A 22,953-nucleotide genomic window follows, 5' to 3' on the forward strand; every position below is an offset into this window, starting at 1 on the left:
TCTGGGCTAGGCAGAGCTGGGGGGGGGCCGCAGGGCTCCCCTCTCCCTCCCGGAGGGGAGAGAGGGAGCCCAGCCACCCCCTGGCCTTCCATACCTACACGCAGCAGACACCAACAGCAGAACTCTTGCCAACAGCTTCCGGTGGGCTGTGTATATATGATTTTGAGCAGAAGCGAACAACATGAGTGGTGATTGGCTCTTCAGGGAACACTGCCCTGGCACCCAATCACCTCTGAGTCCCCCTCTTCTCGAGGGGGGGCCAATCTCAAACCATGACAGCACCTCATCCTGTTGCTGGGCACCACTGAAAAGAGTCTGGCACCATCCTCTTGACACCCACCTTTGAGATACTTGTATGTATTGATGAGATCCCCTCTCAGGCTTCTGTTCTTTAGACAGGCCCAGCTTCCACAGTCTCTCCTCATAAGAGAGATGCTCCAGTCCCCTAATCACCTTTGTGGCCCTCTGCTGGAACCTCTACAGTAGCTCCTTGTTTTTCTTGAACCAAGGAGCCCAGCACTGGACACAGCACTCCAGATGTGGCCTCCCAGAGAGGGAGGATCACTTCCCTTGATCTGCTGACCACACTCTTTCCAGTGCATCCCAGGATCCCACTGGCCCGCTTGGCTGCAGGGACATGCTGCCAGCTCATGGTCAACTTGACATCCACCAGGACTCCCAGATGCTTCTCTGCAGAGCTGCTCTCTAGTAGGTTCCTACAGTCCTTCCATGTGGCCTGTCCCTTTTTCCATCATCCCATAAATTTTTTTCTGCTGTTTGGAGATTTACTAGAAGTGTCCTGCTCATCCGCACACATCTCCTGCCCCATTTGTCTGATTTCTTGCTCATGGGTACACACTTTTCTTGAGTTTGGCAGTAGTGGTGCTTAAACAATGACCAGCTCTCTGGGAATCCTTTCTCTTCTAGAGCCCTAATCCATGGGATTCCTCCAACCAGGTCTTTGAAGAGGCCAAAGTTAGCTTTCTGGAAGTTTTGGGCTCTGGTCCTGCTTACTGTTTTGCTTCCCCCATGCAAGATGCTGAGTTCCACCATCTCATGCTCACTGCACCCAAGGCTGCCTCCAACCTTCAGATCTTCAACCAGTCCCTCCTGGTTGGCCAGTACAAGGTCCTTTCGTCACTGGCTCCTCCACCACTTGCATTAAAAAGCTATCTTCAGTGATCTGTAGGAACTTGGTGGACTGTGTGTGCCAAACTGCATCATCCCTCCAACAAACACCAGGCTGGTCAAAGTCCCCTGGGAGAACCAGGGCCTGTGACTGCAAGGCTATTTCCAGCTGCCCAGAGAAAGCCTCATCAACTTCCTCCTCCTGATCAGGTGGCCTGTAGTAAACACTCACAACAGCGTCACCCTTATTAGCTTGTCCCTTAATTCTTACCCATAAACTCTCAACTTGTTCATCTGCCCCTGGGTAGAGCTCAATACATTCCAGTTGCTCTCTCACATAAGGAGCAACTTCGCTGACGTGTTCTTTCTAAAAAGTACATACCCATCCATGACAACATTCCAGTTGTCAGCTATCCCACCATGTCTCAGTAACTGCAATGAGATCACGGCCTATGACTGCACATAGATTTCCAGTTCTTGTTTATTGTCCATGCTGCACACATTTGCATACAGGCACTTCAGAGAGGATCAGGCAATGGGGTTGCTTGAAGGGGCATAAGAGGATTCACCACTGCCATAAACACCCTTGATGTGTTTAGCCCTAGGATTCTTATCTTATTCTATGCACTGGTTGGTATGACCTACTCCCCAGGGGAAGCATTGCCACTTTGGACCCCAATGCTGAGTCCTTCAGTTTAAAGCCCATTTCACCAAAACTGGCCAGCCTGCTCCCAAAGATTCTCTTGCCCTTTTTAGATAGGTGGATCCCATCACTTCCTAATAGGATACAATCATTAAAGTACAACCCCTTGTCCTAAAAGCCAAAACCTTCTCAATGACACCAGCCACAATGCCGAATGTTGAGCTGCATTGTGTCTGCTTCTGGCTGTCCCCATTTCTCTAACCAGTACGAGAGACGAGAAGATGACTGGGACAGTGATGTTCTTCACGTGCCTTGCCAGGCCTTTATGGTCTTCCTTGATCCTGCTCATTTTTTGGCTTGTGGCATCATCTGTATCCACATGAAAAAGTGTCCTTCAGGCACAAGACAGACGTTGGCACACGGGATGTTCTCCCCCCCATGCTGCTCCTGTGGAACAAGCTCTCTTAATCATGCTATCTAAGTTAACATATGAATTTTGTCCTCTTGACTTTCTGCTGAATGTTAAATTACTAGTTATATCAAAACATTATGAGTGACATTTTGCTCTACAAATATGAATGTGCATACCAGACATTGCACTATGATTTGGAAACGAAAATGATTTGTAACCTCAGATTAGCACGTTAAGACCACTCCAATCAAATACAGTGAACCACCTCAGGCCTAAATACTTTTTACTCCACTGCTTTAACATCCCCTCAGATGAATTAAGACAACTGTACTCACCATGGATATTGCTTACCAAACTGAAGCTGTAGAGCATGCAGAATCTTATCCTGTGTATCAGCATCACGAACGTGAAGAACATTTTCACCTAGATGACAAAAGTCAACAAAATAGGACAGATCAGCTCCTCAAATTACATTCGAGTATAAGAACTGCTTTAGAAATGAAAAAAACAATTATTTTTCTTTCCTCTGAGGAGGAAAGATGCCCACCAGATCAACATTGCTCTGTATCCATTATGTGCCTCCTGTTGCTCCCAATAAAGTAATGATGACACCTGTGATACAATGTCCTGTGCTACAGAACACTAGCAAGTGTTTGTGTTCCACAGAACTCTATTATTAACAATGCACAAATGAAAATGGGATAAATGGCTATTTGGGTCTTGTCTGTATACCTGAAATCCCACAATACAGCTACTTCCTGAAGTGGTGAAGAGTTCATATTTTGGAAGCGAAATTTTTATACTTATCAAACATCAAATTAGCTATTAGCTATAAGGAAAACAATTAGTTACCTATTCTGCTAAATGGAATTCACTGCAAATGGAGATATATTTTCACTTGTCTATAGATAAAAGCCCCATTATCTTATGTATCACACATAAGCAGGACTAACATGATAGAGGAATAGCAAGTGAAGCTTTAAAATGGGTGAAAAATCATGTTGCACTGATATTGCAAGATGGCCACTATTAAGTATTCATTTGACTTTATCCTGGCAAGGTAAAAAAACCCCTCAGAACCAGAAGGAAATCAGTCAAGCAAACATGTACCAGTTTCTCTTCCCGTCTGACGTGTCCCCAGGTTAATGACAGGTGTACCAAACGCTCCCACCTCTCTGACACCACAGCTGCTGTTACCAATCATACAACCAGCATGAGCAACCAGCTGAATGAACTGGTCAAATGGGACATGCTTTACTGCCCGAAAATTGGGATGGTGTTCAATGCCCTTCTTCCTCATCACACGAACCATCTCTTTGCTTCCTGCAGAAAAACAAGGTAGAATAAATTATTTGAGTTCTATTTTAAAATGGAAGTCCAGACACATAAAGGAGCCAGAAGCTAGCCATTCACTGAGTTGCCAGCTCTGAGTAAGTTTTGTTATCTTTTTATTCTTACAGTGTAAGTTGCATAGCTAGGCACACGAGCCCATGTTTGACCCAAAAATCCACTGCAGAAGCCTCTTCATAGTTTGAAGTTAATTTATGAGGCACTAATATTGCTCCTACATGTCACATGATTGCCCTTTATTTTCCTTCCCACACGGAAGAGCTGAAATGTCCTCCAGCAACACAAACATGGAGCTGCAGCAGATGCACACGATGCTGAGACCATCCAGCTATTTCCATCTGGCTGGAGTGTCTAGGATAAAAGCACCCTTTTATGCGTCCCTCTGTCACCAAGGTATTCTACTCACCTGCATCCACATTAGGGAATAGAACAAGTGTTCTCTTGTTGAAGGAGATGAGTGCATCTAGTGTCAGCTCAAACATCTTTATGGAATGTTTAATATCTGTGGTTACAGGATGTTGCAGAGCAACTATATAATCTCTAGTTTTGACATCTTCACCTGTCCAAATGGAGGCAAAGAAAGAATTTTTTTAATTGGCATGGAACACCAAGAGGAAGGAAGGTCATACTTTTGAAAATACTGATGTGAAAGCCTGCAGAGTTAAGGCACTGAATGGGGCATCTAACACATAAGTATCAATGCTACAATAAACCTCAAGGGAGTTACAGGGTGATCTACCCTCTTATTTGCCTCTCTAAGCACATCACATAACTTTATAGAGACCACTACCTAAACCTCAACAAACTGTTAACTTGCAAGCCTACCTCTAAAGCTTTGCAAGACTATACCAGGATCAAGGAACTGTTCTCACAACAGTGTAAATCTGCAATAAATCCTGAAGCTGCTCTGGTTTTCTGTCGCTTGTCCATCCTCAAGCAAAACTTCATTTCCATTTCTTTAAAACAGTCAGTCATACTTGTTTTAGTACATGTGATAGAAACTGATCTGCAAAACATACTGATCAAAAAAGACTCCGGCTTCCAACTACATAGGTTAGTGTGCCCTACAGGAGACTGCTTTGTTAAAGATAAAAAGAAAGCATTGTTTACAGAATTTGTAAGTCAATGAAAGTGGAACACCAAAAGCCTTTGGTGCATGTTGCCTTGTTGCAGTGCATTCCTCAAAAAAAAGTTCGTAATACAAATTCTGTTCGATTTTTTTTTTATGTTAGGCCTGAACAGCTTTGATTCTATTTAAACACATCCTATAACTGTTCATGTAAGACTGTTCTGTTTTTAAATTGTAGAAATTACCCATTTAAGGAGTTATTTTTTTGACTTGACAAAAGGACCAGAGGTGTTCACTAGGACAGATTTGGAGCTTTTAGGCTATACAAGGCAGACTACAGAACAAAAGAAAAAGAAAGGAAACGTAGAAAGAAATACCAGGTACTATTATCAAATATATTATTTTTTTGGACTGCTAACCTAGTTACTGAGTCTGTCTAGTGTTGAAAGTCACAGGAAAAACATAAAAAGTGGACTGCTTACCAAGCCACACGCGTATAATACTCATGTAGTCCTTGTTTTTGGCAGAGAGAAGCTTGTCATATGAGGGACAGCCTGCCAAAAGGATGCGGTCGTGGTCTTCACACATGGCTATCAAATGCTGCTCTGCACTCCTCGTGCAGCACACGTGGTAATGGGCCAGCTTGGTTATGGCATGTCTGATGGAGTCATCGATGGTCCCACTGACTTCCCCACCCTCAATGTGGAGAATGCGAATGTTCATCAGGGCTGCAGACGTGGCCAGGGCCAGGGCGTCGAATCTGTCCCCGTGAACTATCATTATGTCAGGTTTCAGGCGGTTGAGGACATCTGGTAACTTGACTAATGCAAGGCCCACTGACTCCACCATAGCTGCCTCATCCTCCCCTCTCACAATGGTGTGTAATCTTGTATGGATATCGAAGTCATCTTGTTCAATCATACGATAGGTATTACTGAAGGTAAGAGAGGAAGGGTGAGGGTAAACATAACTTGGTTTTACAGCAACACAGCCTGACAAAATAAACGCAAATTGCAACAGCTGCACTGGGGTTTGAACAAAGGCTTGCTTATCACATCTCCTTCTTTAAGAACAATTAGTTTTTTAAGATTTTAACAGAATATTCTCATCCATGTGAAGATTCTGCCTCATATTGGAAGCATCAAGTTTTTCTAGACACCTTTAATGAGGAGACTGGCTGAACATGTTCTGGAAATCCTCAAAAATCAAACTCTTTGTTCATGTGTTTGCAGAGCCTTTCAGAGAATAGATAGGGCACAATTTCCTTTCAGAAAAGGTATGTTTATTGACTTCACTGGACAATTGTATAAATACAACACATACAATGCAAAGCTGAGGCCTGTATGCTCAAGGAAAACATCCTGCAGCTAGGATATATTATTCACATTCTATATTTGAGCTGTATCAAGACTCTGCACAAAGCCTTAAGTTCAACAGGCTTTCACACCAAAGAAAAAAAGCTTTTCCACACATACTACCAGCTTTAGTCCACAATAAGAAAGTTAAAACATTCCTTGAATACTGAGAATTATTATTGTTTACAGTAATGTATGTGAAATAGAAGACATCACACATCTGTATAAAATTACCTGGTTACAACATTCACTAAAACTGACCTTAGTAGTCTGCACACTACTGGAATTCCTGTCTGGACTGTGAGAGAAAAAACACAGAAGTTTTCCAATTTTGTTTTCAATCCATCTGACATTCACTATCTTAGTAAAAGGATTACACTTTTAAACTGATTTAAACTGGATTTAATTTTCATTAAATCTACTCTTCTACTCATATTCTGCAACTTAGTATCTCACAATCGGCAAGCTGAGCTGAGATGGCAAAGACTATAAACTGCTCCAACTCAAGTAAATAAGTCATCCCCAATTCTGCATAACTAAAGGAAACTCTATCTATTTATCTATTTGATTCTGCTCACTGCTGTAACACAGGATATATTGCCTACAAGTAACTTGTAAGGTAATTTGTATTTCTTTTTGGTTTTTTGTTTTGTTTTGTTTTTTTTAAGGCAAATCCTTTTTGTTTTACTGAGTGAAGTGGTTCAGATTTTTACAGCATAAACTGCATTACATTTCCAACTCCACTTAAAAATACCCTTCATATACCTGCCCTTTTCCCTATTATGTGCATTTACCTCAAGTAAACTTCCTTCTCTTTGCTTCTATATTTTTTTGCCTTTTGAAAGGTCAAAATCTAGGGAACAAATGATTGTGCATTTCTGATGGTTTTATTTCCTTTACTATCCTCCACACATTTCAATAACAAGCATTTCACAGGATCACTGTCGTTTGACTTCTGCTGCTGTGACTACCCTCCTCACATCCCTAGAACACATATCCCTAGTATTCCCCAGATTAAGGACTGCAGGGCTAGGCCCTGAAAAAAAAAACCCAAGCAGTACCTCGGTTTTAGGATACTTATCACAAAGCAACTAACAGCGACATCATTTGTCAGATCAAAATCTCTATTGATTGCTTTGTGCATTACAACTCATTTATAATAGAAACAAGTGCTAAACACCTCGGAACTGGGAAAGAAGTATTTCATATTATTTTGTACAAGTCTTGCAGACAGCAAAGGATTATGGACTACAGAAAAATCAGGGTGATGTTTCTCCTCATTAGCAAATGAAACGGGATTATTGTATTTCTCCAATCAGACAGGATGCAATCCAACATGCTAACCTGTCAGGAAGTTTGACTGTTTTTTTTCTTGTCTGGTTTTGTTTTGAATCAGGTTAGTTTTGTGGTCTTGAATTCACCTTGCATGTCATTGGATGGAAACAATGTCCAGTACAAAGCAAGGAACAGAGCACTATAACATGCAGAAAGAGAACGGTTACCAGTGGAACTTCCTGTCTTAGCAGTTTGAGACAATATAACTTCCTCCCATCCTAACTTACAAAATGTCAAAATTTCTCATTGGAAAGACCAAAAACTGTCTTTACTTGAAGATATGCTTATACATTTCTAAAAGTTCAGAAAGGCTGATATGCTGCAGACTTTAAGCTGAAGTCTGATTTTGTCTTGCAAAGTAAGTGTTTTCCTATCTATTTCACTTACTGAGCCCAATCTGGCAAATGCAGCCAGAGGAAAACCAACTACAATCCCAGCAAGAATATGCATGCTGTTCCTTCTACCCTTTCACCTGGGATGTGGGCAGCCCTTCCAAAGGAAGGAATTTAGGCCAAGACATTTCATTCTCCCAGGAAGGTGATCTGACTGCTTACTGGTGAAGCGTTATGGAGGGGGACCCTAATCTTCCCTGCCTGACCATACCTAATATATCTATCAGTTATTCATTTTGTCAGAAAGAGACAACCACCCTTTCCTACCTCCACAGTTCTTGAAGTAAGAACTAACAGTATTCCCCTGGGATATGGAATACGTAAGTACTTTGTCCAATAACTATGCAAAGTGGAAGAGCTGCAACTTAAAATGACTGAGGAGTATCTTTTCTCTGTGAAAATTAAAAAACTGTAGCATGTTTTCATTTGATAATCACCAGCTTCTTACAGAAAAATGAAGGAACTGAGTTTCTCACTTCATACAGTCTGTGATCCTGCTGAAGACCTCGATTACAGCATTTAAAGAAAACTTCCTAAAATTCCAAGACTAGTTGAAACAATCATAGAAATGGGCAATCTCAGAAGGAGCTGCAAAATAAAATGGAATCTGAAAAAAATCTTAGAACTTTGTTGCTTACACTGACAATCCCAAGACTCTTTTTACCTAACATTCATGGTATCATTGCTAACACCCCAGAAACAGATCAGTAGAAAGATAAAAATTCACCTTACCCATAATCATCAATCAGGTGGGAACCAAGCACCACGACATCAAGCTCAAAAAACTGTGGTTCTGCCTTAATACCAAACATAATGGGAGCTAATTTTGAATAATCAGCACGGTTGCAAGTAGCAACACAAACACGAAGTTTGTGGTTGTTTCCATTCTTCTCCATGACTTCCTTTTGCTTCTGTTTTGAAAGGTTCTTGAAGTACACTTCCTGGCGTAATAGAGAAAAAGAAGTGTGTCATTAGTAATAGTCATTTGCTTGCAGTAAAGGGTACACTTCATGAACAGTACACACAAGTACAGTCCAGAACTGTGGACACACAGTAACCAATCCATTGTTAACAGACAATTAATACCTTAAAGTATGTATCATCAGAAAATTTTAGAAAATAGGACTTTTTTTTTAGTTAAAACTCAATATCCCTATTTCTATAAATAATATATAAAAACTCTGTATAAACCATATTTAAGTATTATGAAGTTCAGCTGTAATTAAACAGTAATTTTCCCTGTTCAGATGGAAACCTCTGTATAAGTAGAAAAATTACTATGTCTTAGCATGAAAAAATAGAAAATCTCATATTCCAAAATCACGGAGTGGAACTGATTGCTCAAATGCATCCACTGAGACTCCGTGAATAAAAAAGAGAAAGTTTTTGACTGAATTGGTTTACATGTCTTTGTTAAACATATTTTGGTCAGGTAAGGCAAGTTAAACATTGACTTCTAAACCCTTACATACTGTTTTGAAGGCCAAAGTACATTAAGATATTCACTGACACAGTATTGGGTTACAATAAACCTGTTAAAAAATATACATATATATATATATAAAAATATATATATAAAATACCCCTGAATAACCCAAATTTCCTCTCCCCACAAACAGAAATTACGAAGGCGTTAGCAAGAGTTTATCAGACCCCCCCATTTATAAGGTGGTGGGGTTTTGTTTTTTTTTTCCTCCTTTCAAACATAACAGTATTTTAAGTAAGTATCATCCTTTTGGTATGAAATCTAATGTTATGTCAGATTTTCACTCCATTTAAAACGGCAAATAAACTCCTTCCGGATTAATGCACAAGGGTTGCTTATCTCTGACTCAGAGCAGTATCAATCTCTACTGGTTTTGTCAGTAGGGAAGCTCTTTCCGAGCAGTTCATACACAAGCACGACAATAGTAAAAGAAGCACGAAATCGCTCCTTTTAGTATTGTCATGTGTGTATTGCCATTTCAAACTCCTTTTAGACTACACTTAGATTTTTTCAGTAAAGTTCCAAAAGAAAGGCTACTGTGATATCTCACTCTTAGGAAACTTAGAAAATTCGCAATTTTTCAAGATTTTCCTATTTTTAAGCCAGATTAGTTTAGGTTTTATCACACATGACGAGAAGCAGTGCTTTGGTATAATAGTAATGTTAGGGTGATCAGGAAACTATGCCAGGTTGTCAAAGGTAAAAGATATTTCTAATCTCCACTTGCAATCCACTATGGCTCAACAAAACTATTGACTGTTAGTCATGTTTTTTCTAGTTAAACTCCAAAATCTATGATTCCTGGAAGGGTGGTTTAGGCTAGCTTTCAGAATAAAACTGAGGTGACAAAAAGCAAAGATGGCTCCCATGACTAAGCTCATAAGAAATGGCATTCACTCAAACAAAGCAGACATGGCTACTCCATACAACTTCAATGGAACAGATACAGCCTGGAATTTCAGCTTTTGATTACCATGATGACTAATTAAGCTGAGTTTTATGGATTCAGCCATAAAGTAATAAATATTATTTTGTTTATATCAAGCCCCTTCATTTGAATTTACATTGGAATGTTACATCAACAGTAATATGTTAATTAATTACTGTTTTGCACTTCCAAAGGATCAGATGATAATCCTTCAGGAAACTTAATTATTTATTCATGCTGAAAATATCTGCACCTATATGCATATATGATAGCTGGTTCAATTTAATCTTGCCCTTCTTTTTGTCCAACATGCTTGAAATATTTTAATGTATGTAAGAAATTCAGTAACTCACGTGGAAAATGTAGGGACAGTAGTTTTCAGGATTTTAGATGCTGTATAAACATGAGTCAGAGAGCGTGTTATCCTGTATCACTGAGTGAAACCTCATATCACATTAGCCAGACTCAGATATAACTGAACCACTGCTTTTCCTCATTTCTAAAACAACCTCTTTCTGGAGCTGGTTTAGAGGAGGACATCCAGCCATTATACATGTAGAAGCAGACACTAATTCAAATAAAATCATGTTCAAGATGTGAAGACCACTTCTGACACATCTATAAGCTTGTCTCTGAAACTGCACAAACAATATTAGAAGCAAATCTCTCAGAAGACCCTTCAAGTCAGCCACTGCTGCATACATATCCTATACTGTATGAACTGAGAAGCTAAAGTAAAAGGGCACAGAGTAAGGAAGTAACAAAGCAAATTGACCCAGAGCTTGCTTATTCTAAGTTACCTGCCTGAGCTAGGACCATCATGTCCCTTCTGACAAAGCAGTTACCTTTTCATTTATGCAATGAAGGCTTTTAAGAAGCAGAAAAATTTCTGTCCTCCTTTATCTTGAAGCATTGCTTAAAATTCTAGAATCCTTGAATCTAAACCCAGAAAATACCATCTCCTAAAACAGTGAGTCTATTAAGTCGTAAAAAAAAGTATATCTCATGTTGCATCATAAGAGATGCAACAGAACTGAATCACTAGACCACACATCTTTCCAGCCACACAGATCACATTCAACTGCAGTTGGTACTGGCTGCAATAAAGGTCCCTTGAAATAATTTTGGAGGTAGATGTGAAGACACTTCAAATACATATGAATTGACTAGAATCAAAAGCAATTCCTAGTATTTGTGCATTTCAACTTCTGCTAAATTACAGTTTCAGTATGCCCCAAAGCAGAATTATTTTTAGTACAGCCTTATAACTCTGTACCACAATAGTTTCAAAAAGCTGCCAAGTAAGCCATGCACTGCCCTTGGTGCAGTTTTTCTATTGCTGTTCACTTTAAACACCTGGTTACCTGAAGAACCACAATATTTACCCTAGCAAAAGGGAGGTAACAATGCAATATAAGTGTTAACTCTATTGATTTACCACTAATTAAACTAATCTACCGCTTTTCAGGTTAAGCTGGACATTTTCTAAAGGAACATGTGATGTATGGCTACATCACAGTCCAATAAGACGTATAATTCTATCCTGGCTCTGACCTACTTTGAACCTAATGCAAAAATAATTCTGTATTTTCAGATAGCATTTACTGCCAACAAGTAATGGCGAGGTCACTTCAGCCATTAATAGTAAATTCCTTCAAGCAGAGCTGTAATGTCAAAGCTACATAATTTTGTTGCCACTATATTTTAGAATTTATTAACAGCTTCTGCAGGCAAATAATCTATTTTCAGAACTGTTCACCAAAATTACTTGAAATAATTAATCACTACAGGTGCCTCTGAATTTCCAGGTGTTTGATGATATACTGAGTTTTATCTACACAGCATTCTCTAGTCTGGGGATCTTCCTCTTCCAAGATCTACCTCTTCCACCTTGCGGGTGCTAACAATCTTTAGCAGAAAGGAAAATAAATAAAACAGTGATCCATGAAGGACTACTGGAAATAATTAATCTCTCTACACCTTTGGTTTACTGCTCTTCCATATTCCATCCTAAGGCTTTTAGACTATTAGAGGTTCAACGACTTTCTGAGACCGGGAAATTCTGGGCCAGTCTTTGAAGCGACCAAGGAAGCTACTGTTTCTGTTAGTAGTCTGAAGTGCACTAGATAACGCCTTCATCAGTGTTTCATAAAAAAAATACACCATGTGTATATTCTACATCTGCACCTCTGAACTGACGTTTTTCAAAATCAAAGAGCCTGCAACACTCCCACAGCCTCTACACTCTGCATATGCCTGTGTGTTTGGGGTCATTTCATCTTCCCATTCGCTTTGCCATGTGGCAAGCACCCAGGATATTCTGCCCCAAACTCCATGCACCAGCATGTGTGTTCCCGCCACCCTTCTTTACCCATGGAGCCATCAGTTCTACACTGCCTGCATGCACACACACCCCGGGCCTGCTCCTGCATCCCAGTGCAGGTGACTACACACCCTTCAGACGCCCTCCAACACCTCTGTGTGGGTGGGAAAGCACTTATCACGCTGTGTGCGTGTTAGGGTAGGGCAAGAAACCCTTCCCACCATCTTCCCTCACCGATGGGATTGACCTCTTCACTGGGCCCCTTCCTGATGTGAGGGATCAACCCTCTCCAGCGCCTCTCCAGCATATCGATATGCTTAGAATCATAGAATATTCTGACTTGGAAGGGACCCACAAGGATCACTGAGTCCAACTCCTAGCCCATCCCCAAGAGTCACACCATGTGCCCGAGAGCGTTGTCCAAACACTCCTTGAACTCTGTCAGGCTTGGTGCCGTGACCGCTTCCCGGGAGAGCACGTTCCAGTGCCCAACCACCGTCCGCATGAAGAACATTTTACTAATACCCAATCTAAACCTCCCCTGCCACAGCTTAAGGCCACTCCTTTGCTACCCACGTGCAGGGTCTGCACTGGTACTCCCTCCCTTCCGCATCCCTCACAGCCCGGGCAAACCCACGCCCGCGCCCCCCGGACACCTTCCCACTGCAGGGGCTGCGGAATCCCGCACCCCTGGGACACGCACCTTCCCACTGCAGGGAATGCCTAATCCTGCACCCCTGGGACGCGCACCTTCCCACTGCAGGGAATGCCTAATCCTGCACCCCTGGGACGCGCACCTTCCCACTGCAGGGAATGCCTAATCCCGCACTCCTGGGACACGCACCTTCCCACTGCAGGGAATGCCTAATCCCGCACCTCTGGGACAAGCACCTTCCCACTGCAGGGCCTGCGGGATCCCGCACCCCCGGGACACCCACCCGCCCCCCGCTCGCTCCATGCCGGCACCAGGCGCATGCGCTGCGGCGGGTCACTTCCATCCCGGTCCCGCTCCCGCCGCTCCCTCCCGCCCCCCGTTCGCTCTCCGGCGCGGCCCGCCCTGCCCCGGCCCGCATCGGCGGCGCGGTCTGCGCGACCCCTGCCCCTGCGGCTGTCGCAGAGGCTCCGCTTCCCGGTCACCTTTCCCCGCGTCGAGCCCGCAGGAAGACCCGCCTCGGCAGGAAGTGAGGAGCGGCTTCCCGCGGGCCGCGCCCCTCCCGCCCCGGGCCGGGGTCGGCTCGGCAGGGCCGGCCCCGCGTCCCCCCTGCGGCGTGCTGGGCCTGTGGGGCGGGAGCCGTGAGCGGCCCGGGCTGGCCGGGCCCCCGGAGGTGTCCGTAGGGTCGCACGAAGGTTTGCCTCCGCAGAATCAGTTAGGTTGGAAAACATCTCCGAGATCACCCAGCCCAGCCTGAGACTGAACGACGGGATGTCGACCAGACCACGGCACTGAGTGCCACGTCCAGCCTTTACTTGAACACCTCCACAGGGACGGTGACTCCACCACCTCCCCGGGCAATCCATTCCAGTATCTAAACTCCCTTTTCTGTCACGAAATTCTTCCTAATGTGAAGAAATCCTTCCTAACGAGAAACCGTATCCTTCAGTCAGGACAGCCTCATCCTGTCGGTTTATATATGGAATACCCCGCAATACATATCTGAGCAATCTAGTAAAAAAACTGCTGGAGGATCTCAAAGCTTCAGTGGTGACTGCTGTCATGTTCAGAGCTTTTACAGTGAGGGCTGTCAGAAGAGAACTGCGGGGTTGCTGTAGGAGATGCACAGCGAGGACAGACACAGCCCACAGCAGTGCATGGAAGAGCAAGGCAGGTTGCAGGTGCAGGCTGTGAGGAACTGCAGCCCTTCACACCTGCCTGCAGCTCATGACAAGTGTCTGGGTGTGGTGCAGGATTCTGCAACTCTGGTGTTAATTCAGCCAAGAGTGCCTGCATTTCTGTAATGATGACTTTGCTGGCACACGGCACAGTCAAGAAAGCTGTTAAATGAGCTGTCAGCTATTGCTGGTCATCTCTGTGTTCCAGTTGACTATAAAAGTTATGTGGTTTGTTTTGTCTAGCTGGGTGTGTTTTGGGGTTAAAGTGCTCTCACATTAGTGAGATGACTATGATTTGGATCCTACTTCAATGGTGCTTCAAGGCACCATGTGTAACAACAACAACTTGTGCCCCCTGTATTTTGCTATGGAAACGCCTAACTAAAACATTTTGGTAGCTGGTGTCACACCATCCTAGTACAATGAGAATTCTTCACCCATTTTTATCTCTCTCATAGATGTCACATTTGTGTGGCTGACAGTCTAATGTGAGCCTTATATCTGAACAAGCCTGTGCAACAATCAGCTATTTGGTACCTGCACTTTGACACATTTTTTTAGTCCAGATTTTATCTTTTTTCATCTGAGGGCCTCAAATCCCTTCTACTTTCACTCTTTAATTCTAGAAAAATTAGCCATAAGAGCAACTCCCGTGTCCGACATATCTAAAGGAAAACAGATGCAAGGAATGGGATAGTTGAATTCCTGGCCTTTACCAGGGAGAAGAAGTTGACTTTTCCATCAGTTACAAATACTTGTTTAGAAAGGCTTTGAGAAACAAATACTGAAGTCTTCAACCAAAAAACCCTCAATCTTAAATAGGGATTATTAAAGCAAAAACCCTTTAAAACTTGCTCTTGGGAATTTAAAATTATGACGTGACTGTTTCCCAGAGAGCTAGAAAGAACATCTTATTGTGGTGTTCAAAGTCCTCAGACAGCTATGGTTCAGTGAGTCATAACTCCTCAAAGACTCATCGAGAATATTGCAGCACACCCACTTCTTAAATTACCAGGGATCTTCACTTGAAATACTGACCAGAGGTAGTAATAGCAACTGGGAGGCACCTTAGGTACAATTCATGTCCCATTTAAACTGTCTTCATTGTTCTCTGCATCACTAGATTTCCTTTATGCATATTGCACATTGCTTAAAAACCTACGTGCATTCTGGAAATGTCATTATAAGTTAATTTGAATTGTCTCCTGTAAATGCTTTCAAGTTATGATAAGCTCATCAGCGTACCTACAGCTGGTTTCACTGAAACAAAATGCTGAGGAAGGGCCTGAATCATATTTGAGCACGAGTGTATGGAAGTGTGAACACATGGACTGCTTCTGATTTATACTTAGTACTATCACAGCTATGAGCAACTGCACTGAGAGTTAATTATTCTTACAAGAGCATCAGTGCACCTCTTCATGTGATTTTTCTGGAAATGTTCTAATGGTGTTTCAGTGTGTTGCAGCACAAGGTGCAGAAGATGGGAGAAAGTTTATGCGCCCTTTGGTTATTTCTCCCCCATTGACCTCACATACTACATGAACAAGATGAAATTTATCTTGTTCCTAAGCGAGCCCTGCCTCGAGTCTTTCCAGCAGAGAGATAAATGCTATGCAGAAAGATAAGATGGGAAAAGCCTCAGCCCATGGTCAGCCTGTTCCAGTCAGCCCTATGCTTTGCTGCTCAAAATCTCTAACACCCTAATGAAGAGGGCCTCCTGCCCTTGGGGCAGTAGTGGACTTCATCAGAGGACTAGGGTCTCAGTATCCAGATAATTCATTGGCCCTCTCCTTATAAAAAAGCTATGCAGAAATGGTAAAGGCCCTGCAGAGACTAAACAGACAGTAGTGCAAAAAGTGTTGGGAAATGCTGGAGATGAGGAGCTTACTTTTTTAAAGAGAGGTCATATTGCTTAAGGTTTGAACAGAAGAACCAAGATCAACTGGTTTGGTTTGCAGCTTGGACTCATTGGAAAGCCATCCTGAAAGAGGTGAAAGGTGCTGAACTGGAACTGTCTGTGCATGACTATGTCCAGGAGATGGACAGTATGGACAAACAGAGTCAGTAGCACTCTGATCTTCTGCACTGGTGCTAAGCACTGTGTTACTTCTTCCCTCCTGAAAGCAAAGGAATATGACTTTTTAAATCAATATCTACATGATGCAGATCTTTAATTACTTCTCTCCCTAACTCTTCGTTTATGTCCATTTTATTTATGTTGAAACAGCTGCTTAGTGTAAGGAAGTGAAAACTTACGCTAAGATTTTCAAAAGCAGCTGTCCATGTCAATTCTGTACTGTCCAGCCTAAAGCACCTGAAAGCAACTTCAGTTTTAAAGCTAAGGGTCACAGTGCTCTCAGAAGAGCAGGTCCCTCTGCTTTGGCACAGCCAAACCAATAACCTCCAAGGATTCTGGCACAGTAGTGCTCAGTGCTGCAAAGGCAACCCAGTATAAATATCCCTTACAGGAGAAGACCAAGTAACACGTACTACACGAGATTAGGAGAATATAAACAGATACACACAGCCGGGAATGCATAACAAGTTTTCCCTTCCTGCATTTCCTGGTTGTTCTTCCATATGCTATGCAGTTAATAATAACTGTAAGCAACCACATCACAGCTTATATCTGATGTTCCAGAGGAACGGAAGAGATGACAATGACACAGATGCTATGCTGAGGGAAGTATGGGGGTTTATTCTTTCCCCAGTCACAACACAGATCTCTCACATCTTTGCTCATCGTCTTACACTAACACCAAATGGGGATCTACATGTAGGTAAGACTGTTAGGCACAGAATTCCCATCCAAGGGAGAGGAAATCAAAAACTACATGAAAATTTGTTCCCTGTCTTTCGGAAGATACTGTCCAAAGAAAAGCAATGAAGCTGGTGAAAGGAGCTTTCTTACAAGGAGTGGCTGAGGGAGCTTATACCTCTCTACATATACCCAAAAGGTTGTAGTGAGGTGGGGATCAATCTCTTCTCCCAAGTAACAAGTGATAGCACAAGAGGAAATGGCCTCAAGGTGTGCACCAGTGGAGGTTTATTATTGAATATTCAGAAATATTTATTCACTGAAAGGGTTATCAAGCATTGTAACTGGCCGCCCAAGGAAGTCCTGGAGTCCCCATCCCTAGAGGTATTTAAAAGACGTGTAGATGTGGCAGTTAGGGACATGATTTAGTTGGACTTGGCAGTGTTGTGTTGATGGCTGGACTTGATGATCTTTAAAGTTCTTTTCCAATCTAAATAATTCTATGATTCTATGTTACAATAAGGTGCATCAAAACCTGGGTAGCAAGCAGAGATGTGAATCTCATTGATATAACTAGGAATGATGTAATAATAAATATAATAATAAAAATAAATATAATAAATCTGATGTCTATGTTACAATATAATTTCACTTGCCTATATCATATAGAATTTGAGTCAAGTTTGTCATAAGTAGCAAGAGTTGTAAGATGTGGTAGATGCATGGCATAAAAAAGGAACTTCCATTCTAGGGGATTCCTTGCTCAGGGGTGTGTGTGGGGTGGGATAATATCCATCTGAGGCTGGAAACAAAGCACTGCAAAAAGTGCTGGAAACCTCAAGAGGGTGGTTTTTTTCATTTCATTCAATCCCTAACAACTTGAGCATTTATCTTAATTTCAGCTGAAAAAAAACCACCCACAAAATTTTTCTTTCCCACTCCCTCTCTAAAAATAACGAAACTGACCCACTTTTTGCTGTCATTGTGTGACTCACTCTGCTTGTGTGATTGGTTTAATCCCTCAGAAGGGTCTATTTTCTTTATTTGTAATAAAAGCTGTTAAGGTTATGGTTTGTCTGTTTCTTCTGAAGCTCCAGTCCTTGTTCAGTCCTGCTGGAATAACCATGATTGCTGCTGCTGAATGTTGACACACATCAGACATCCTCTGGGAAATCTAATTCAGTTCAACACACTCAAGCTGGCTTCAAACCAGTTGGTCTTGAACAGTGATGGCAGCCAAGGCTACGGTGATTCTTGTGGTGTAATTCTTCCTCTTACTGTGCTGTGCATCTAAAACCTGTGATCAGCAGACAACGTGGTTTGACTTGGGGGAAGTTCCAAAAGGAATGAGTGGAGCTGCTGTACATATTCGGAGTGTTTGGACATAAGCCAGCAGGGAACCAACTTGACTGGAAGCTGTCATCACTAGGTAAGACAGTGGGTAGGTTTGCCAAATGCCAGATCCCAGGTACCAACTCAGCTACTGGTGGGAGAATTATTTGTTATGCAAACCTGGTTGGGGAAACCACGCAAAGAAACAGTCAAGTTTGCAACAACCAAGATGCAAATGCCTCTCATACGTGAAAGTCCAGAAAGGAAGTTCTGTTAAGATTTCTCAGTTCTGGTGATTAAGACTGCCTAGTTTTTCTACTTCCAATTGACATGAAAGGTTGAAAAGAATGTTAAATGTCTGGCAGGAAGGAGGAATATTGCACCAAACTCTGGCTGCTTGTCACTATTAATAAATATCTCTTGTGTTGTGAACAGGTCTAGAGGTTCCTCCTTGCTCTTCTTGTCCAACTAGTATTTTTGTTTTTCATCTCTCTTATCACTTCTGAGGTTCTATGGCATCCTGTCTGCATGCAGCTGCACTTTCAATGTGACCATCAGACGACAAACATTTGAAATATTGTGTCTTCATTGATTATTGCTAATTTCTAATTTTAAGGGCTACTAATGCTACTAGATAATTTTAAAAAAAATCTGCTAAGCAAAGATCTAATGTCAGGACTAAACCTGTGTTTACATCTTTTTTTCAATATTAAAAGAATTTCTTTTGTGTGTAGCTTGTGGACTTTGGCTATTAACTGCATTAAGAGAAAAAATGTGATGAAAGAAGAAAATGTGATTGTGAAGTTATAGTCACAGTACAAAACAAATAGTCAGTTCACAGTTTTGAAGACAGATGCGGAAATTCTGAGAGATAGAGAACATAAAATGGACAAAGAAGTGTAGCTACCCTTCACTAAGTTTAAATCTTCCTGTCTTGGAAGCTTGTAACACACTAGGTATTATTAGATGAGTTATTAAAATGTCTTCTTTAATCATCTGACTTTCAGAGCAATCATAAATCCTAAACTATTACATGGCTACTATAATTTCCTGAAACAATTTCAGGTTTTCCATGTGAAGAAGCTTGCAGAGAGGTAACGGAAGGCTCAAGCACCAGTCAAAAGTACAGTGGTATCAGGCATTACACAGAAGTACATCTTTGTTTTTAATTTTGGGTCGAAATTAAAATGTCCTCATTTTTTGTTTGGAGTATCTATAGCCCTTATTTTCATTACGAGCACGTCCAGAAACAGTTTTGTTTTTCCAAAGAAGAAACAAAAGTCAAGGAAAAGTAAAAACAAGGACACAATTTTAAAAGAGGTGCTAACTCCAAAGAGTGCATAGAAAGCCTTTAACCAGCAAACCTTCTGTAAATATGCTTTACTTGGACAGTAAATCAGGATTTTCATGATGAAGAGCAACTCTTTGGAATGCAGGATGACATATAGGAAAAAAACCCACAAAACTACCCACATAATAAATTGCCATTTGCTTCTTTCCTTCCTTCTTTTTGATACTTATCTGGAAAAAAGTCACATGAAGAGCATCTGAGTCAGCTGTTATTCTGGGATAGTCTCAGCTGGATTTGCTATCTATGTTACTTTATTAAAGCTTTGATTTAGTACTGGATGTTTTAATGAAAGATAGTTCAGAATTACAGAGAAATATAAGTAACTGCTAAAATATTCCCTGATTTTGCAGGAAGGGCAATTGTTCCGATACATGTTCTAACTGAACACTAATCTCCATAGGCTCTGCTGAGTCCCTCCAGGAAAGACCACACACTTTATTAAGAGAGTAGCAGCCTATTTTCCCAAGGCCTTCCATGTGCCAGGGTAGAGGTTAGTCAAAATCATATGTAGGAGGTTACTCAAAATCATATGGATACAGATCACTTTCTGACTGGCCTGGCTGCTGAGGCAGTATTTATAAGAAACTCAGCCTGAATGTCCCTGACATTTGGCTAATGAGAATCCATGTTGTGAGAGGCTCTCCCTCTTACTTTTCCTGTGTTTTTTGAAACCCTCGTCTCTGAAAGGCAGTTATGAAATACTAACATTTTAGCATGCTCTCATGCCTGTATTTTCTCATACAATGTTCTATGATCCATCTCAATCTTTTACAATGAAATTGTAGGAAATTTGATAAGGACATTTTCATATTTTCAAAGCTAAGTAATTAGTGGAAAAATCACTGTGATTGGCTTCTACCACATGAAATCATGCTGGTTTATGGAAAAGATGATGGGGGTCATTGACTCTGCTCTAGTGCCAATTTTACACAGCCCACAGAAATCCCCCTTCTGCAAGCAGCACAGTATCAATGGGAATCAACTTTCCTGTATTATTTCCCTTAGTGTGGGCCACCAACCTTCTTACCAGCTAAAATTCTCCAGGTTGCAGGTAGACTTGTTAAGTGTGATGCACTTAAGGAGCAATGCAGTAGATGTGAGAAATCTTCTGGTATGAGAGTGCTCCAAAGTCAAAAAGTCCACTTAGTTCTTGTGTATTAACATTCTAATTTAAAGTCTTGGGGGAGAGGCAAACATTCTGTAGTTTTCATCAGCACCCTTGATTTCCTTAATGTGAACGGGAAGCTTTGATAATTTTCACTTTTGTCCCTGAGTTAGTTTACTCTTTAGCATCTGATGTACTGACATGGCAGTGTCAGATTTGGACTCAGAGCACCAGAGGAAAACACTGCTACAAGAGGGCAAAAACTGTCAATTAATTTCTTACTTAAAAATAAGTACAACAGATATGTTTTCAGTGATTCTTGAAAATCCATTTCTTTATAGCCTAAATCTGAATCCTAGATGGTTGCCTTCACTGGTGAATATCCAAGGTGATATTTCTCAACACCTCCAGATTTCAGGGACACCTGGTGCCAAATTTGAACTCAAAGCTGGCTGGGACACAAGAGGAAAGGGAGGATACCTAAAGAAATGCTTCAGAGAAAGAACTGCACGGTGAGACATTCAGATTCAAATGGAACAAGCCTTCTTTGCATAATAGGCACACATCTTTTGCTTTGTACTTTGGCAGACATCACTTCTTATGTGTTTTCACACCCTTCATGCATGCACAGAGCTATAGCCCCTGGTAGCTTAAAAGAGCCAACAGGCAGCCACAACACCTGCTCTACAGGTGGTAAAGTGAACGGCCTGGGGCAACAGCATCAGCAGAACTACTTCCTGCAGTGGGAGTGCTGGCCAAGGGGCAAGGAATCAAGACTACTTCCGTGGGTCTTGGATTGCTTTTTGGTTCTCTCTCCAGAGCGACCTTCTCAGCCTTTCTGGACTTGCTGTCCTTCTCCCTGCTGTATGCCTCTCCTCTGCCTTCTCTCAATGTTGCATTGACTTCACTTGTTAGCTGAATGCCTTCTGAAAAAACCTACCTGAAAAATTACCCCACAGAGCTTAACTCCCCTTGTTATCCTGCCTGCATTCACGTCTCTTGTCCCAAAACCTGTCCACATTCTGCTTGAAAGTGAATCCTTGGAGGGCGCATGCCTTTCTTCCCACTGTGCCTGTACAGCATCTGGCATGGTGGGGGCATTCCTCATTGACACAGGTACATCAGCAAAATAAAGCTGATTAACAATGCCAGAACCCTGCCAAGACCACCCTCCAGGTAGTGCCCCAATGTGAGCGAGTCTAATTTTTCATCTCCCAAGTAACAGTCAAGACAGTCACAGTGACAAGGAACAGAGCGCTAGCTTTGGGAAGGTCACCGGCTTCCCACAGCTTGCTATGGACTGGATAATGATAAGAGAATCCAGAAAGAATGGGCACAAACGGGCAACCATTTAGCACCGGTCTCCCGAGAACTTCTGAATGCCCATCACATCAGCCGGCACGGCCCCAAACCCCGTGTGCCTGATGGAGGAACGGAGGTACGGAGGCGGGTCCCGCGTTGGCCCTGGAGACGGCGCCGGCCGTGACATCCTCTCCGAGCGGACAGGGCAGCTCCCTCCCGGGCTGAATCCCCACCTCGCCCTCCCGCGCAGAGCGGCCCCCGTGCCTGCCCCGGCCGCCGCCCCGCCCGCCCCGCCGGGCCCTGCGGGCACCGCTCACTTACGTGGGGGCCGCGGGCCAGCGGCTCCCGGCGCAGCGGCGCGTTGGTCCCCATGGCGGCCGGCGAGCCCCCGCCGCCCAGACCCTTTCCCCGGGCGGCTCTGCCGCTGCCGAGCCGGGGCCACGCCGCGGGAGAGGCACTCGGGGCTGGGAACACGCCGGGACCGCCCCGCAAGCACCGCCCTCCGCCGGGAGGGGTCCGCGCGCGGCCGTGGAAGGGCCCGGGGATGTCGGGCTGTGCGGGGACTGCCCGGCTGTGCCGGGCTGGTCCAGGCGTGCTGGGGCCCGAGGCTTTGGCTCTGCGTGCGCTAAGGCCGTGTCGGCATCCCTGCAGGGCGGCGTGGGGAGCGGGGTCTGTGCTCCCCGTGCCCCCCGGTATTGCCTTCTGGTGGCCTCCCGTGTCTCAGGGAGCCCTTCCCCTGCTGAGTATCCCCAGAGCACGCACAGGGGAGAGGAGAGGCCTCTCTGTGAACTTTACCCTCTGATATCCATGACACCTTGCGAGTTTTACATCACCTAGACTACCAGGATCTT

The 22,953-nt window shown here is 43.0% G+C and overlaps 1 protein-coding gene across 6 annotated transcripts in view; it reads right to left on the reverse strand.

The window, feature by feature from the left end:
- Positions 1–22,520, reverse strand: part of GNE (glucosamine (UDP-N-acetyl)-2-epimerase/N-acetylmannosamine kinase) — a 34,470-nt gene extending 11,950 nt beyond the window's left edge. The window contains exons 1-6 of one of the 6 annotated variants that reach the window (XM_027670278.1): positions 22,424–22,520; positions 8,417–8,625; positions 5,085–5,536; positions 3,940–4,092; positions 3,294–3,506; positions 2,519–2,606 (exon numbers count right to left, since the gene is read on the reverse strand). In XM_027670278.1, the coding sequence (XP_027526079.1) occupies positions 2,519–2,606; positions 3,294–3,506; positions 3,940–4,092; positions 5,085–5,536; positions 8,417–8,625; positions 22,424–22,474 (1,166 nt within the window). In that variant the 5' untranslated portion in view covers positions 22,475–22,520. Of the gene's footprint in view, positions 1–2,518; positions 2,607–3,293; positions 3,507–3,939; positions 4,093–5,084; positions 5,537–8,416; positions 8,626–10,451; positions 10,876–10,898; positions 12,822–13,077; positions 13,321–13,558; positions 13,635–22,423 lie in introns of those variants that run through there. The other 5 variants (XM_027670281.1, XM_027670283.1, XM_027670282.1 and 2 more) reach the window with 5 other exon arrangements.
- Positions 22,521–22,953: the final 433 nt, after the last annotated feature.

Source organism: Neopelma chrysocephalum, unplaced genomic scaffold (assembly GCF_003984885.1).
Source record: "Neopelma chrysocephalum unplaced genomic scaffold, ASM398488v2 Primary Assembly neopelma1_96821, whole genome shotgun sequence".
NCBI lineage: Eukaryota > Metazoa > Chordata > Aves > Passeriformes > Pipridae > Neopelma > Neopelma chrysocephalum.